The sequence below is a fragment of the Copidosoma floridanum genome, unplaced genomic scaffold (genome assembly GCF_036245765.1).
Source record: "Copidosoma floridanum isolate Cflo_tuat_1 unplaced genomic scaffold, Cflo_Japanese_pri ptg000001l, whole genome shotgun sequence".
NCBI classification, from domain to species: domain Eukaryota; kingdom Metazoa; phylum Arthropoda; class Insecta; order Hymenoptera; family Encyrtidae; genus Copidosoma; species Copidosoma floridanum.
Window position 1 is genome coordinate 1,007,975 of NW_028321878.1, and position 17,478 is coordinate 1,025,452.

General features: G+C 45.1%; 1 protein-coding gene across 1 annotated transcript in view; it reads right to left on the minus strand.

Annotated features, from left to right (window-relative positions):
• Positions 1 to 17,478, minus strand: part of LOC106645192 (uncharacterized) — a 131,194-nt gene that overhangs the window by 85,228 nt on the left and 28,488 nt on the right. Inside the window, exons 2-3 of the mRNA XM_089593918.1 lie at positions 1,867 to 2,337; positions 291 to 1,776 (exon numbers count right to left, since the gene is read on the minus strand). Of these exons, the coding sequence (XP_089450044.1) occupies positions 291 to 1,776; positions 1,867 to 2,108 (1,728 nt within the window). The 5' untranslated portion in view covers positions 2,109 to 2,337. The remainder of the gene's footprint in view (positions 1 to 290; positions 1,777 to 1,866; positions 2,338 to 17,478) is intronic.

The following is a 17,478-nucleotide window of genomic DNA, read 5'->3' on the forward strand; positions in this document are numbered from 1 at the left end:
TGGACAACCATAGTTAAAAGTATATTAAATGATAAAACCACACGCTGGAACTATTTCTATATATACTAGTATCTATATATTTTATGTATACATGGTGTCCGGAATAATATAATCAAAGTGATTCAGTTTCATGGGGCTGGTGGAAAAGAGAAGGAGGAGGTGTACACTTTTGGCTCGGTCAAGACAATAAAACGCCAAACTCAAAAGAGACAAATAATAATGGAAAATTAAAAATAAATGAAAAAAGGGAAAAAAAAAACAAAAACAAAAAGGTATGTACGTAAACTGACCTCGTCCGCGTGAAAGGATCTTTGTTGGAGGCCGGTCCAGCAGGTCCTGCACCTGCAGAGCTCCTTCTCCGGCCAGTCGCGCTCCTTGTCCCGGGCGTTGGCAGTAGCAGCGAGGTTGTTGGCTTTGGCGGCGCCATTGATCTGCGGGGGTGGCGGGGGCACGGGAGGCGGCAGGGGACTCGTCGCGACCTCCAGACTGTCCGAGCTGGAGTTGTGCCTACGCGGGGGCGTGATGTTCGTGACGTTACGGGGCCCGGCCATGATGCCCCCCGCGCTCGGGGCCACATTGGCAACGGTCGAGCCGACCCTCGCGTACGCCGGCGACGACAAGTAATGCATGTCCAGCGAGCACTTGGAGCCACCGTTAAGCTGTGGTTGTTGTTTTTGCTGCACCTGAGACTGCTGCTGCTGCTGGGGCTGCGGCCGCAAAAAATCATCGAGCAGATAAAAACTCTGGGCCCTCGCCGACCTCGCCTGCGGCTGCTTCGATTCTTTGGCTTCGCGCTCCTCCAGCTCGACCTCGTCCTGCTGGAACAGCCTCCGGCCGACCTTTGCCCTACCGTTGGCCAGCGAGTAGTCGCTGTTGTTGGACTTGGACATGAGCCTGGGTGCGGACGAGGAGATCGGATTGGCGCGACGGTAGTAGCCCGTGGTGGTCGGGTGCTCGACGAGCGACGTGGACGAGGAGGAGCACTCGACGAGGGGCGACCTCTCAATAATGTCCTCGATCATGGACACGCTTGCGTTGTGGTAGACGGTGGGGGTGGTATGATTGTTGCCACCGCTTACCGGGGTCCTCAAGAGGGCACCGAGGGAGCGCCACTTGCGCTGATCCTGGCCCGTGCTGCCGTTACTGCTGCCACTCGAGACCGCCCCGGCAGCAGGGGTGACATTGGCCGAGTTGGCGTGGGGCCACCTCTGTTGTTGCTTGTCCGAGTCCAGGGACCACTTGCTGCTCTCCTTGGCCGGGGTGGTGTTGTTGTTGTTGTTGTTGTTGGTGGTGCGCCTGTAGTAGCAGGCGTTGCCGGGCCAGCGGCGCTCGTGCACGGGCGACGTGGCCACGGCCGGCGATTGCTGTTGCCACTTGCGCTGGTCCGGCGGACTGCCGTTGTTGGCCAGCTCGTCGCGTTGCCTGCTCTTCCACCATGAGGAGGTTGAAGTCGTAAAGAGGATCAACGCGCCCTTCAGGGGGTTGTTGTTGGTGGTTGCCTTGGTCTTGTCGAGGGGCTCGGCGCACTGCCGGGGATAGTTTGCGTCGACGCCGTGGGGACTGGTCTCGCGCAGCAGTAGGGGCCGGCCCGTCAGGTACGACGAGGTCGACTTGGTCATGCTGCTTGAAACGGGCTGTTGCTGGTCTTGCTCGTCGGAGCCCCTGAGCAGGATGGCGTTGGTGCTGCGCAGCCGGGGCCGGGAACGCACGAAGCCGTAATCGTTGCCCGAGTCGAGATACGAGAGCTCAACGCCCCCGAGGCCCGAGTCGCTGCAGCTACCGACCTGCAAGCCCTTGGCTTCGTTGGCCTGCTGTCGCTGCTGCTGATGCCCGTGGAGGTGATGGCTGTAGCTGGTGTGTTGCTGCGCCGGTGGGCCCGGGGGCTGCTGCTGACTGTGGTGGTGCTGGAGTGAGGATAGGCCACCGTTGCCGTACTGGTGATGATGATGATTATGTCCACCCAGCTGCTGGAGGCTGGGCTGTTGGGGCAGGGTCGAGGTGCGGGCGCGGTGAGCCTCGTTGCCCGAGCCCCGCTGCAGGCAAGAAAAGCTCGCCGAGTGCCTAAGGCTGGACGGCGGGTTGCCCGGCTGGCTGCTTACGCCCAGCATTTTTGAGGGGGGCGGGGGTGGGATTCGTGTCCGAGGGAATGGTAATCTCGCGAGGTGTACTCGGGGCAAGGGGGCGAGCTAATTGTCTATGGGCAATCTCATCGAGTGACGCTTTGCTCCTCTTGGGGTGACGAGGTCCCGCTCGTTGGTGCCTTTGTCGTTATTGAAGCTAGGGGCTTCCTCCCGCAGTTGATCATCTTTCGAGGATGTGGCAACGATCGGCCGCTTCCTGCAACAGAAAAGAGGACCGAGGGTAGGGACGAGCAACTCAAAACATAACTATGGCTTAGATGTAAAAATAAATAATAACGTTAATGATAAACGATTGTGAGAAAAATAATAATGATTACAATAACAACGAAATATAGTGCAACTACATTTTGCTCGATAATGAAAATGATGATGACTACGATGATGATGATGATGATAACGTTTGTAATGGTCGGTGTTGTGATTCATGTGCGTTTGATACGGCAATGTCGAGCTCTTAATGGCGTCAAATAAAACGTGATAAAATTGTATTGCGATCGATTCATGATTTTTATGTATTTCAAAGCTAATAATAAACGCAATAACAAGCCGAGGAGGAAAATTGTAACAAAAAATAATAACAATATGTATGTATTGTATAAAATAAGTATATAATTGTAAATAATAATAAGAATAAAAAGGTGGAAGATGGTTGTACATATACAGGTACGTTTCGCCACTTTTCGTCATTCGATATCATTTGGTTTTTTAGTATATATAGTGATAGGCCATACTTGTCAGTAACGTAAGTACACGTACATAAACACAGTGTAATCAAACTGCAATTTTTATAAAAATGAAGTTGGGCCCCTTTGATTTTGCAGAGTAAAAATAGTAAATATAAATATATACTTAAATACAATGCGCAAACGAGATTGCAGTGTGCTGCGATCGATAGTAATAGTCGAGTGTTCTCAAGTGGTGCGCTGGAGGTCGAGACCAACGACCAACGACTTGTCTATGAAGTTGTATACATACGTACATAGTTATAGGTACAGGTATTGGCGAGGGCACATAATATTGTGTACACGTATGAGAGGTAAAAGGTGCTTTTCCAGGCAGACAAGCGACACCCACACACACTGCAGCTGCAGCACACGATATGGGCACTGCAGTGTATAATATAATATAATAGATCTCCGCTTCTCTTTATTTTCTATTCACCTCCTATATACATACAGGTATAGCTGCGGGAGATAGGAGGCAAGGCCGTTCGGCGGCTATACATATAAGCGCAAGAGAGCCTCGGTGTGTATAAGTATACTTACCTATATACCTCACGCATCTGTAAAATGCACTCGAGCTCGACTAGTCCAACGTGTTGACTAACTTGTTTCATCTCTCGTTCATTGGTGATTCCCCAACCCCCTGAGTACAGTCGACAACTGGAGCGTTGACAAGAGCATTATATGGAGAAAGGGATGTCGCATCTTTTCGTCGCGGACAAGAAAATTTATTTGGTGTATGTATCGCTCAAAGGTGCAAAGCGACTCGGCGACGATAAACTAGCGAGTGATGGTGATGGCACTGCCGAGGAAAGAAAATACGTCACAGTGAAATCACGGTGAAAAATGATGCTCCCGGGGGCTTCTTCCGAACTGATTGCGCGCCAAGTGAGACGACGCTGCAGTGTGTATTTTAATTGTATGGGAGGTGCACTTGGGCTTTTGCGCTCTGAATAATTTTTATGGGTAGAGATGCAGCCGCCCTCGGCTAATTGGCCGGGATCCCCGTCCGGAACCAATTAGGCAGTCCAAGGCGTTTGCGCGAAATCGCGAAAGCAGCTCTGCCCCGATACGAGATTTCACGCGAAAAGGTAACTATCCTATACATATACCTTGCGCTCGTCCGCGCTCTTGGTATAGGTACACGAGTAATTTTTTTTTTTTTTCCTTTATCCATTTTTTGATCAATTATCTTTCTATTTGTCGGATCTAAGCGAGTGAGGTGATTCACAAAACTTTGCATCGAGCGCCTGCATGTATATAGACGGAGCAGCGTAAAAATAGTCGAGACGCTAATGGTGGATAAAAAAAAATTGCCAAGCCAGTTAGTACGTCAAAGCGACATTAAATATATCTAGTATATACATGCCCAAGTGCTTTTATGCACCAGCATTGTTGCGTTGGCATGTTTTAAACTGCTCGAGAATTTTAAATTGTTTTTTTTTTTTTATTATTAATATACGTAAGGGCGTGTACGATATGAAAAAAAGAGTATAGTCGAAAGTTCCGTAGAATCTCGTGGTCGTCGGGGCTACACGGCCATTAAAAACGTACCCGAGAGTTATTAACTAAATTAACGTGCACGTTTATAATGTACCCCGCGGTAGTTACAAAAATATCGATTGGATCGCGTCCCGCTGGTTTTCGCCGGCGATGCGATAACGTATATACCTACACGTGTACGGGCGTATAGGTATAGGTGCAAAGAGTCGACAACCAACGTCAGCTCAGCCACGATACATCAGAGAGCCAGGCAGGGGGAGGAAGCAGTTTTGCCTTCGTGCAGAAGCGTGTATATATGTGTATGTATGTATATATACACAAGAGCCTCCTCGACGACGACGTCGTACCGCTACACCCCTCGCCTGCAACGACGGCGGCGACGCTATTTCAGTCACGCAATGCAGAAATATTAAAATTCCGTGCCACGGCGCGATATCGTCGTCGCTGTTGTCGCAGCCTAAAGTTAGAAGGAGGACATTCCACTTGGGGCGCACGATTTTTTTTCTCCCCCCCCCCCCCGATGGTATATATTTTATCCCGTGTATTACCACCACCGGTATACAGTGCTCGACAAAAAAAGAGAGAGACCCATTGAAATTCGATATCTATTTTATTTTTTATTTTATTTTTTTTTATTATGTGCCCCAAGGAAATGAGGTATCGGGCAATATACCTCGCTGCCAATTGTCTGCTGCCGCAGTCAAAGAATCAAATACCTGTGCACGTCCTCGATGCCATATATTCCTCGGGCACGAGCAAAACACAATATGATGATGATGATGTATATTTTTGTGCGGGGTAGAATGGCGCGCCTGCACTTTGCATGTTTACTCGACATATTTAATTGAACGTCATCGTCGGGAGAGCAAGAGGGAGGCGCATGCAAATGTTGTCGCTGGTTAAGTAATTGAAACCCTTGCGAATTTGTCTCTTGGTATTACGTCGCTCGAAGTAACATTGCACCCCTTGTTATACGGATAAATGGCCATTTGGAAAAAAAAAACAAAAAAAAAAAGGTACTTTATCCATACTGAAACTACTCGAAGCGCACTCTGACATTGGAAGCGAACTACTTTACACTGGTATATTATATCTCTACAAGGAATCTCAACGTCTTTCGTATGTATACGAGACTCGTGAATGGGCGTTACCGAAATAATGCATCAGCTGATGAGAAGCAGCTGTATATACTTGGTTAAAAAAAATAGAGCCTCGGGCATTATTGAATATGATTCTATATCACACAAAAGAGCTGATTCACGCGGTAATAAATAGTATAAAATTTCGTATGGAATAAAGGGACATCGTTGAGATGCACGATCGTACAGGGTGTACTTACATAGGTACGAAGCACACAATTACCTATACATGTATGTATGCTCAACGTAAGACAAAAGATTGTACGATTAATGCGATTGATCGACAATTTGTTTGACCGATCCCTCTCTCTCTCTCTCTTGGGGAGAGGAGGACCCATTGGTATATACACCTATGAGGCTCTTTTACCGTCAAGCTTGAATCAGATGGCGCCAGGGCACGTCGCGGCTGTCATACTTACACACCGTCAAATTTACAGTTGTGTATTGCGTTCGTGAGCCTATCTGTGTAATGAGCAAAGCAGAAGACATAACCTTTGTAAATGATTGCTGTTGTTTGCAGACAATTTTTGTTTGCATTTACGTTTAAAGATAGTAGGAAAAATGAAGTGCAGTGTAATATCCTGCGATAAGAAAGTGAAATTTAAATTTCCTTCTGATTGTGTGATAAAAAAAAAGTGGCTCGAAGCAATTGGGAGACCAACATTTTTGCCGCTCCCAAGTCATGGCTTACCTGTCCACGAGTTCTGCTTTTCTTTCACTGACTCTTGCTCCTTTCCCTTTTAAAAGCTTTTTCAATTCTGAAACTTTCAAGCTCCCATAATATTCTTTCTTGTCTTCCTTATTCATTTCAAAATTTCAAATATTGCGCTTTACCACTACACTTTAATTTCCTATGTACATACAATACTGAAAAGTAATGTTGTGTGAGTGAGACGGCCATGACAGCCGCGACGTGCCCTGGCGCCATCTGATTCAAGCTTGACGGTAAAAGAGCCTCATACCAACCAACCTCCTCGACATGGTCACGTGTATAGCTTTGTCAATGACATCCTCTCCAGCAGTCATGTATATACGGTGGTTCATTGTCTTTCTCCCAACCGGGGTACAAATATATATACACGTAATGAAGGGATACCTACCCATGCGAGAATGCCCAATATATACACGAGAGAGGTATGGTCGCCGTCATCGTCCATCACGTATACACACAAGACGAACCGAGCGCAGTCCAAGCCTTATAAGACACATGTAACGTGTAATAATGGATTTGTCGAAACTCTAGCGGATAATAGATATATGTACACACAAGGTATGGCAGAGGGGGAGGAAGGGTGTCACTGACCTCTGTGAAACGAATGATTGTATGTGGGCCATCCCGCGGCATCTGTATGTATATGTTTAAGTGCACACGAGACAAGTAAGAGACCTGAGGCCGGTAAGTGTCGAAAAAAAGGGAGCAAACAATTTACATCGTCGCTTCGAATCGATGTATAGTCGAGAAGTACTAGCTACGTATAATTTACATGTAGGTTGGTATGGTAATGCGCCACTGTCCCCCTCACACCCACACGCCTGTATATATATATATATATATATATATATATATATATATATATATATATATATGTCTCGGGGCTTGCAAATTTCGGAGTCCAACCTTCGGTGTATAACCTACTAAGATAGACCTACACCCTGTACCGAGAGTATAAGGTACCTATTACTCTCCCACGAAGAAAGTAGGTTACACACACGGCGCGATTTTATCAAACCGTGTCGGTCGCTCGATATGTGTTATTTGTTGCAAATTACCTGCCACCGCAACACTATGGGTACATATATACACCTTGCCACCTGTGTCTCTATATTTTTGTACAACATTTGGAGTGGAAATGTTGAATGTACACATGTATATATTATTATATAGGGTAGAGCGTGCGCTCGTTAGGACACACTATTGCATTGTAGCACTTTCCTTCCGGCCTCCTCGTCAAAGTGAGTAAGCACGATGGTTTGCTAATATTTGTTACGATTATTATGGCTACCCACAGTAGAAGCACCTTAATAGTATGGTGATTTCACAACCAAGCGCATTGTAAGTCAAACATATATATTCTCCCTTGGAAATAATTAATTCGTCCGGGTTTCATTTGCCACTCGTACTTTTAATTTCGCGCAAAGTCATATCATCGCGTAAAAGGTTTACGTATGATTATATATTGTGCTGTGGGTAAAAATACACATACGTATAAATGTACGTGTATAGCGGGGCATGCTTATTATCATCGTAGTGGGCAAAGCCGAGCCGAGCGAGCGTCCGAGGCTTTCCCCTCGAAAGGCGTGCTCTTCTGCCCATCGCCATAACGAACACAATACTTGAGTGTACCTACGTGTGTGTAGACAGGCGTGGGGGCAAATTCAGGAAAAAGCAAAAAAAAAGGCGAAGGAGGAAGCAGGTGCGTTAAATATAACAGTGGCGCGGACGCGCGAGGGGGCCCATTAAAAGGCCGGGCTGCGCGTGTGCTCTTACTTATATAGGTACTCCATGTGGGGTTTACAAATCCACCTGTAGGTAGGTATATATACGAGCGTAAAAGCGCCTCTTTTTCGCGACGAGTAATTGATGCTCTCGTGGCTAACGTGACTGGCTTTTTGTCAATTTCACTTTTTTTCCTCTTCCGTTTTTCCTAATGCGATACTCACCCCCAAACTCTCCAACATTTTCACGTGGGCGTGTGTCAAAGACAGCCAGAGACTTCGATGGCAATGGTAAAAAGCACGACTATCTTTGGCTCGGAGACATTATAGGTACATAGTAATGTAGTAACATCGGTGTACATGTATATGACGTACAGGCATATATTATATACACATCGTGTGTTCGATATGTAACAATATACGTTGACTTTACGTGTAGCTTATGCGAAAAAGTTTCTCGGGCACGCTCGTGTTTGCCATGTAACAACTCTTTTGTTTTTTTAATTTCTCCTAATTGGTGAAAATGAATCACTCCATACTTTTTTTCTTCTTCTTGAAATAAATTCAAGTGTGTATTGTATATATACGGGTACGTATGCGAGTAAGCAAAAATAAAGGCAGTAGAAGAAGAAAAAAAAGGGTGAAACTAAACTACACTTTGATCGAGTTTCCCAATTTTCGAGAGCACAATATGTATATATGTAAGGTACGCTCGATCGACAAATCAGCGAGATCGATATCTACTGGTAGAGATCGAAGCGGAAAAGACAAGCATCGAGGCTTTACAACACCGTCGGACAAGCCGAGAGAAAGAGCTAAGCGGGAACAAACATCGAGTAGGGTTTGCTAATCGGATTCAACAGCAGCGGCAACCGAGTCCCCATAAAGTTACTCACACACATGATCTTTGACTCTTAGAAGCGAGAGTAGGAAGCAAGCTACGGTAAAGTGACGAAACCAGCAGCTATATACAAGTAGCGGACGCAGATGAGCGTCTGTTATACATATAACGGATGCCGTAACTAGTCTACCGCGAGTGTCTATATGAGTCAGTCGGAATGGAATGATGAACGCGCCATGCCCTCTCGCGCATATAACATAATTATACGGGCCAACGGAGAATTAACGGCGGCAATTCAGCTTGCGCGCGTATAATATATAAGTGCAGGTCGTCGTATCACGTGCATAGCCGCCGACTACCCACGCCAAGATGTACCTATACACTTATATTATATACGTATATAACACGCGACGGCGTTAAGATATACTATATACCTTATACAACACGGTTTGTTAGACACGGGCTCCTTACAACACACATATATATAATTATATGTGTAGTGATAATACATGCGTATATCGAGTTACAAAAGCCAACGTTACGAAAGCTGCTCTTGGTCTCGATGACTGTCCGTCTAGCCGAGATGGGTCGTTTTTCCGCGGCTGCGGTGGCTTTGTGGATGACTTTTTTCTTTTTTTTTTTTTTTTTTTTCTTTAACGAGGTGATGCATGGACGCGAAACGCAAGACCGTTTCATTTGTCCGCTCCAGAGATCGGTATTGGGTGTTTCGTTCGAACCAGGAAGTATAATTGCCAAGGGTGCGGTTTTACTCCAACAGCCCCTCCCCCCCGTAAGAGTGCGTGTGAGCGCAGTTGAGATGCAAACTTTATGTTAACGAGGATGTATAGGTACCTGTATCTATACAAGTTCCCATACTCCGGGAAGCCAATTCGAGTATACAAGGAGAATACTTGACGAGGCTGGAGTGGGTGTACACTTGTATACATATGCACGTACATATTATGTGTACCAGTTGTATGCGCCAAAGTGCGTATGGGTATATATACGTAACGACAAGCAATTAAAAACTTGAAAAAGTCTATTACCTGCGCACACAAAGTTCAACTATATACCTTAACTTTGTTAACCATATACACCTACTTGTGTATACGTACGAACCTCACTGGTGTTTACACGTGTTAAAAAGGAGAGACCGAGAAATCGGTAGGTGTACTCGAAATCAGCGCTACTTATGTATAAATATTAGGCGTTTCCGCCCAGCACATAATTATCATCGGCGTAACGTAAAAGTAGGTACCAACTGTACTTATTTCAATTCGATGAAAAACCGTACCCATAGCCGATTCGGAGCTCGATAAAGCCGCGCGAGGAGGGAAAAGCTACATAGCTGGCTTGCAACTGCGTGGTACTGCTGGTGAAAAATAGAAAATGAGCGTTGTGAAAAAAACGAGAGACCGGGCCTCGGAGGGAGGATGGGGCGACTACCTATAGGAGCCAGGACGAGTAGGGCCAATTAGTCACGAAGACTGGGCACTGCTGGTATTATTGTTGTACGTGTGGCGTCGGCACGCGAGCATGAATTTCGAGCACAATCATCATCGTAATGCCGGCGCAAGGAAAGCGTGAACATTTTTACACGCGGTCTTGCGTACGTGTTTTTTTTTTTTTTTTTTTTTTTTCTTCTCCAGCCACGAGCCGTGTCCGTCCGCATATTAATCACGAGTTTTTCGAATTCAAGAAAATTTGCCTCCTTTTCCCGGTGCCATCCCCGTATTATCACTACTATTCGATATTCGTGAGGTAAAAGAAAAGAAAAAAAAAAAAAAAAGATTCACACATCGTGTATCCTTTGGAAAATCACGAGTGCATTTGCATCCGAATGGGTGCATGGGATTCCTTGGAAAGGGAAAAAGAAATCGAGAGCGCGAAACTCTTACGAAACGCGCGCACGCGAAATTTCGTTACGCGTTTCTTGGGTATAGGTACACATGTAAGTAATGGAAAGTGTGTACACGTGTACATGTTCAACACACACCGAATGAAAAGGATGTGCGCATACAAACATCATACTGCACGTGATGCTCCGACGCAGGCAGAGGAGCATATATAGAGAGAAATGAAAGAAAGTATGTATGTAACACGCACGCGAGCACCAAGACCGTAATCGCGGAGGCATATATGGGGTATAAAAATTCCTGGCGTCTCGCTGCGGAGATTCGCACCCGATACATCGAAAGACACGCGCGTGTGCAGCTGCACCACCCGAGGTATATTATTACTATTGTTATATGTGTACGCGTGCAATCCACGGGTGGAGGGGGAAAGCGAGATTTGCTTATCAAAGTGGAAATTTTAAGAGTGAAAATGAGATTAGTTTTCACTCGACTGTATTGTATGAAGTAGGTGTATACATATATACGTGCAAGCGGCAGAAGAAAGCATCACGTGCATCAGCTCGGGGGATGAGCTTTGTATACGTCTTATTTTAGCCACGGCAGCCAGCAGCGGAACAAAGAAGTTGGAGTTTAAAAAAAAAAAAAAAAGAGACGACTCTAGTGCAGCGCGGAAACTTGTCAGAGCAGTCACTCGACGGTGAAACGAAATGGACAGAGATAAAAAAAACAGATGAACCGATGCAGTCGAAAAAAACAAAAAAGTTCATTTTCCGATGGTTCCTGAATAAATATTTGATACACTACCTACTTTGCTCTGCTTTACTGTGCGACTTTTACGTTTAGCTCTAGTGTATACACATCGGATCTTTATATGTATATGTATGCGTTAAGGTAAATACGGGGAGAACGGAGTTAATGACTTCACCGCTAGGCATTGTCTTTCGCGGGTACCCACTTTTGACTGCTCTCGCCCACGCGCCTTTATGCAGTGGTGCACAATATGTGTGTGTATATACACTATAAAGTTGCACACTTTGCAACAGCACCAACAACAACAACAACAACAACAGTAGGTACGGAGAGACCGAAGGTTTCAACGACCTCGCACTGCAAATTGCTCACTTAAATCGTTCGCGTGCACCGGGCGAGTGACAGCAGCCTCCGACGCGCATATATTTATATACACACCGATAACCCATACAGGATAGGTCGGCAATGCTAACGAGCACTGCCGCTAATTTCAATTTCCCGATTTCAATAACCAACTCGTTCACCGACTCAGTTGTGTTGTGCTATACATAGCTATACTGCAGGCGAGCATGTAACACGTTCGTACACATAGAGAGTCAAAAGGGTGTGCTTGAACATAATAATATATATATATATGCATATACATAACACTATTTCGTAATTGCTCATTCTCTCAGCTCTGAGCAGTACAGTCATCGAGTGTGGAGCGCGTTGATTGTTCTCCGAAGCTCGTGAGACTCGATGAATGCAAGGTATATTATAGGTATACAGTAGCCTAAATACACCGATTTTTAAGGGTTCGACGACTAGTGGTAACGAGCGTATTAGAGCACACTTTTTTCAACGACGACAATTTATTTTGTCCTCAATCATCTATACGCCATTTATGCAGATCTTACGGAGGGGGCGAGTTACAAAGGTAAGCGATAATCTATGACCGGCTTGGAAGCTCGTTGCGTAACGCGGGGGGATACTTTCCCGTGAAAGCTCATTTCTGCGAATATGATAATCCCGTTAATGGTGATTTACGGACGTGGTGTGTTATTGTTACGTAGACAAAGCGTGTCGAGGCCACGGTGGTTGTTTTCATTAAATGCACACGTGAAATCGTAAAAGAAAAAAAAAAATCGAGTGAAAGAGAGTCCTTCGGAGATAAAATATCTCGTCAGGGAGTGTATACGGAGGAGGGGAAAGAAAAAAAAGGAAAGAAAAGCGAAATCGTTGCCTGTGGCATTTTCCAAGTTAGCTTAACGAGTGACGAAGGAGTGGTCGTGACGTACGTGTTGTAGAAACTGTGCCTAAATATATACGCCGATCGGTGGCATTGTCGGTCCCGAAATAGATCGGTCCGATGGGCCTGCAAGCTGCATATCTGCCCTACACGCAAAAAGGAATCAGCTCGATAAGTATATACAAAATTAAACTATTCGCGTATTTTGCGGGAGAGAGGGCGGTATACACAACAGCGCACCATCGCCAAGACGCGAGATGATCTTAGTGCTTGCGAAAGTAAAGTTAATACCGACCGAGAGGAGGAGGAGGAGGGAATAATGTAGCAGTGGCCGCCCCAGCGCCGCTCTAAATATAGCTGATGCTGCATACGTAGGTATATATATGTGTATAGGTACGGAGCTCGGGTGAAATAGGGAGAGAGGCGAGTAAGTATTGGAGGGCTGCTCGAGAGCTGTTGAATTTTCGTCGCTCCGCTGACGTGTGTATAGGTATACAGAGATCCTTTTTAGGCGACGATGACGATGACGATTGCACGAGTGTAGGTATATACATATACAATACTATAGTACGTAAGAGAGAAAAATAGAAAAAACTTGGAGGAAACAAGTGCGGGCTCTGTGTGTGCCGCTGTAATGGCAATAATCATAATGGCGTAATCGCACCCGAGTAATACGAAAAATGCCGTTGCCCCCGGGGCGGATATACGTATAATAGAGAAGCTGACGACGGAGAGGAAGAGAGTCATCGACCCGCTCTCTCGGGTCCGAGTCACATTTGCGCGCTCACGCACACGTATCGCATATATACCTACGTGTGTATATATACGTACCTACGAACACGCGGACGCGCGTTACGTGACAGACACGGCGGGGCAACTTTTGGGTAGGTGTACATTTACACACACACATAAGTTATACACCCATACATATACCTTTACGCGCGGATTCGGGGAAGTCAGCGCTTTCGACAAGAAGTTCGCAAGGCCCCGCGTGCGGGTCATTGCCATCGTCTGAGGAATCAACGCAATACTTATTACTATGTTCTCATAGTGTAAAAATGCAGCCGTCACACCACTCATAATTTCATTACTTTGACGCACATGCGGTTCATCGACAACTTGGGAAAAAAAAAACCCTGTCTTGGATAATCAAAATTTCGTAAAAGTCAATCAAACGTTTAAATGTATAATATTATTTACCGATGAAATCTGTGTGGCTGCAACTATAAAATTCAAGGAAAAAAAAAAAAAAAATCTTCGGGATAGAGCTGTTAGATACAATATATATACGTGTACACTTGCTTTTGAGATGATACAGGGAATCCTTCTTTTATTATTTGGTGTACAGATACTTTCATTCATAGCCTCTCGGCATTAGATAACGACGAGCAGCTATATGTATATGATTTGCTTCATTCATATGATATATACTCGCAGAGGAGCTATATATTATAACGTATACAGCATTGCACGCATCTCGGCGCGTGTAGTGTATATATACACAAAATGACAAGAGTACGTGCCCGCCGCGGTCGCGCGACGAACGGACGGACGCAGCTGATTATCTCGCGAAATTGGCCGCGTCTCTGAGAGAGCGTCGTTTTCTCGTGGAGCATTTTATTTGCTCCTCCTCGAACCGTCCGTCCATCCATGTATGTGTGCGTGCGGTGTACGTATACTGTGTTCACGCAATCGCGAGAGAATACATTTATCAAGTACACAACAAAAAAATTAAGTGCTCGCGAGGACACGTGCTCACCGTTACCGTTCATCAAAGAGTTATTTACCCCCGCCTTTTTTTTTCCTTTTATCCCCAAAAATATCACACACGAGCCATCATCCGCGAAGAATCAGCGCGTTACATTGATAATTTTTTTCTTTTCCATGGTATGAATTTTTATGTAATCTCATATTACACGCGGGGGACCACTATTTCACTTGACGTCTCATTAATCACGCGTTCTTGCTTGCGTATGGGTATAGTATGTGTATGATTATATATGACGTTGCAGTGTGCAAAAATGCGTGTGTTAAATCATCAATGGACTTTTTATTTGCTACCGTTGCTACTGACCAGGCATCCAAGTAATTCAAGTAATCACGCGTCACGTGTGAATCGATCGCTCCAAAGGTACTCGTTTTTGTAACGAAAAAAAAAAAAAAAAAACACACGAGTCAGCGGTTTAGATTTTTTTTTGTACTGTTATACGAGCTGTTATATACAGCTAATAGATTTGAGGTGGTTGCTGCATTTAAACGCATAGGTAAATAACAACGTGTTTTATAAAAAATATATAACCCATACAGCGAGAAACCACATCATCCCGTCTCGGCTCGAACTAACACCGAGACATGTGTGGGTGTTGCGGTGCAGGTTGGCAGGACGTCGGAGAGGGCGCCCGCAAACTCTCCTCCGGGGAGAGAAGAAACCAGCACCTTCTCTTTCCCACTCCCCCCCCCCAATTCGCGTATATACACGCGAAATTCATGCAGCCGCGCGCTGTCGAATGCATTATATTTCGCGTTCAAAGAGGTAGATAAGTATGCCTCTCCTCTCTACGGTATAGGGTTATATTATACAAGGTACGGAACCCCCCCCCCCCACGGCTCACCCGGTGGTTGCTCTCGTAAGCGCGTGGGAGTACATAAGCGCCGAGTCAGCGGCTCTCTTGTACATCACGCACCCAACCACCCACCTACTCACACCCCCCCCCCCCCGCGCGCCTCGTATACCTAGACACACTTTTCATTTTCTGCAGCTAATGTATGCACAACCTCGTCAACGACAAGTGCCTCTATTTCGCCCTTCCTCTCTCTCTCTCTGTCTCTTTACTTACCCGGCTCCACCCCTTTCGGATCGTTTTGGATCACCATCAGCGTGGTTGGGGTGTGCGTGACACCTGTGCTAATGTGATCCTTCATGGATTAACAGCTCGCAGCGTAGTCGAAATAAGGAAGCGTATAAAGATAACATGCATCTATCATTACTGATCCTCGAACGTTTATCTATCGATTCGATCGGGTTACCAGTGCAACCAAATATCAATCATTGCTGTTTTCCTTTCAATTTACACACTTACTTGTACTTAATTATAATGATTATTATTATTAATACTTTCAATCGAAACACAGTTAAAGCACCACTACACACATAAACGTGCAATTATCTCGGAATCACATTTTAAATCCTCTCGTGCAGCTGCTGTAATGTAATAGCCATACGCCTGGGCGCAAACAACGTAATTAAATAAAAATAATCCGTGATTTTCCCTGAAAATTGCGCTTTCTAAAGTCAATCACGCACGATGAGCAGCGTTGGGAGAGCCAAGAGGCGTAACTATGACGTTCTACCAGCAAAGTTTGAGTCAGCAGCTGCAACGGGGAGGAAGGAAGGAGGGAGAGTCAGCTGCACTTCCTCCTCCTCCGCGCTCGAGAACCGATGTGCACTACCGGTCGTCCAATCAGCTCTGATTTGTGCGATAAGTACCGATCCTTGAAATAAGAAAACAAAAAAGGGGGAAAAAAATACGCCGAGAATGGATTCGAACTCTGTTTATGGTGACAATGATCACCGGCAATCCCGGCAGCCGTCGTCGAGGAAGGAAGCACCTGCTCCAGCACACCCGCGTACACTCGTTTTATTAGCCTTCGTGGAAATAAAAAATGAAGCACAGCCACACACTATACCGGGGATAAAAAAAGAGATACAACCAGAGAGAGATTGTACCTACATATATATGTCTACTCGTATCACGTTCACTTGCGTTATACGGGCGGACGCCACACGCATCCTACCCGTACAATAGACGTTTACGCATACTCTGCTCGGCGAGCCGTATTTTTGCCACTTTCGTGTTGATTATAGCGCTCTCCTTCGAACACGAGGTCTAGTAGTCATCTAAGACAAAATAGATATTTCATTGGTACCTATATATAGAGGTACTATATATATATATATATATATATATATATATATATATATATATATATATATATATATATATATCTTCCCAACAACCATCTAAATTATTGATTTTTATATAAACTATGGCAGAACAAGAGTGCTTTTCATTTTTCCCCAAAGCTCCCATACATCGTCTGGTTTTGGTATTAAATCAATTTTGGGTGTAGTGAAAACTCTGTGCATCCATGTATGCACATTCAAGGGATGAAAAAAAAAAGGATTTTGAGTTATTGGTCCATTATCTGTACAATGTCATACCAACACCCTAATACAGATGCGGATGCAAATCGTTTTGCAGCCACTCTCTTCTAAAAAATTTGTATACTAATAAGTAAGTGCAGCTCATTAACCACACACAGCAGCAAAATGTCTGTTGGATGCACAATAATGATTGAAAGGATGGATGGTAATTAATCATAAACTCCAAAGCGAAAATCGTATAAGAAAAATGTGCAAGCGAGTGCGTGTTTTTCTAATGACGTTCTCGTGATGATTTTCCCGAGAGATTTATATAAGCGTGCAAGTACGTGTGCGAAATTGCTTCTCGCGTGGCGTATCAGCTCTCGCGAAATTAAACTATTTTCCCTGCACAGCATCTCCTCCCGATATGTATACTTACAATACACATGCACACTTTCCCGTGCAGCCGAGCGGTGAAAATAAGAAAATTGACCAGATTCTATCAAATACATGCGCAGGGATAAGTGTATTTCGAAAGTTAACATCGGACTCTGTGCAGCATGCGTGCATATTAATATAATGCATATCAGGTATACACATGCGTGCCGTGCAACTCATCAATTGATGGCTCGCGCGTTACTTCCAGCCATCAGATATTATACCTACCCGTGCAGCATCACCGACACCTCGAACTTGCTCGTTTTTCTTTTTTTTT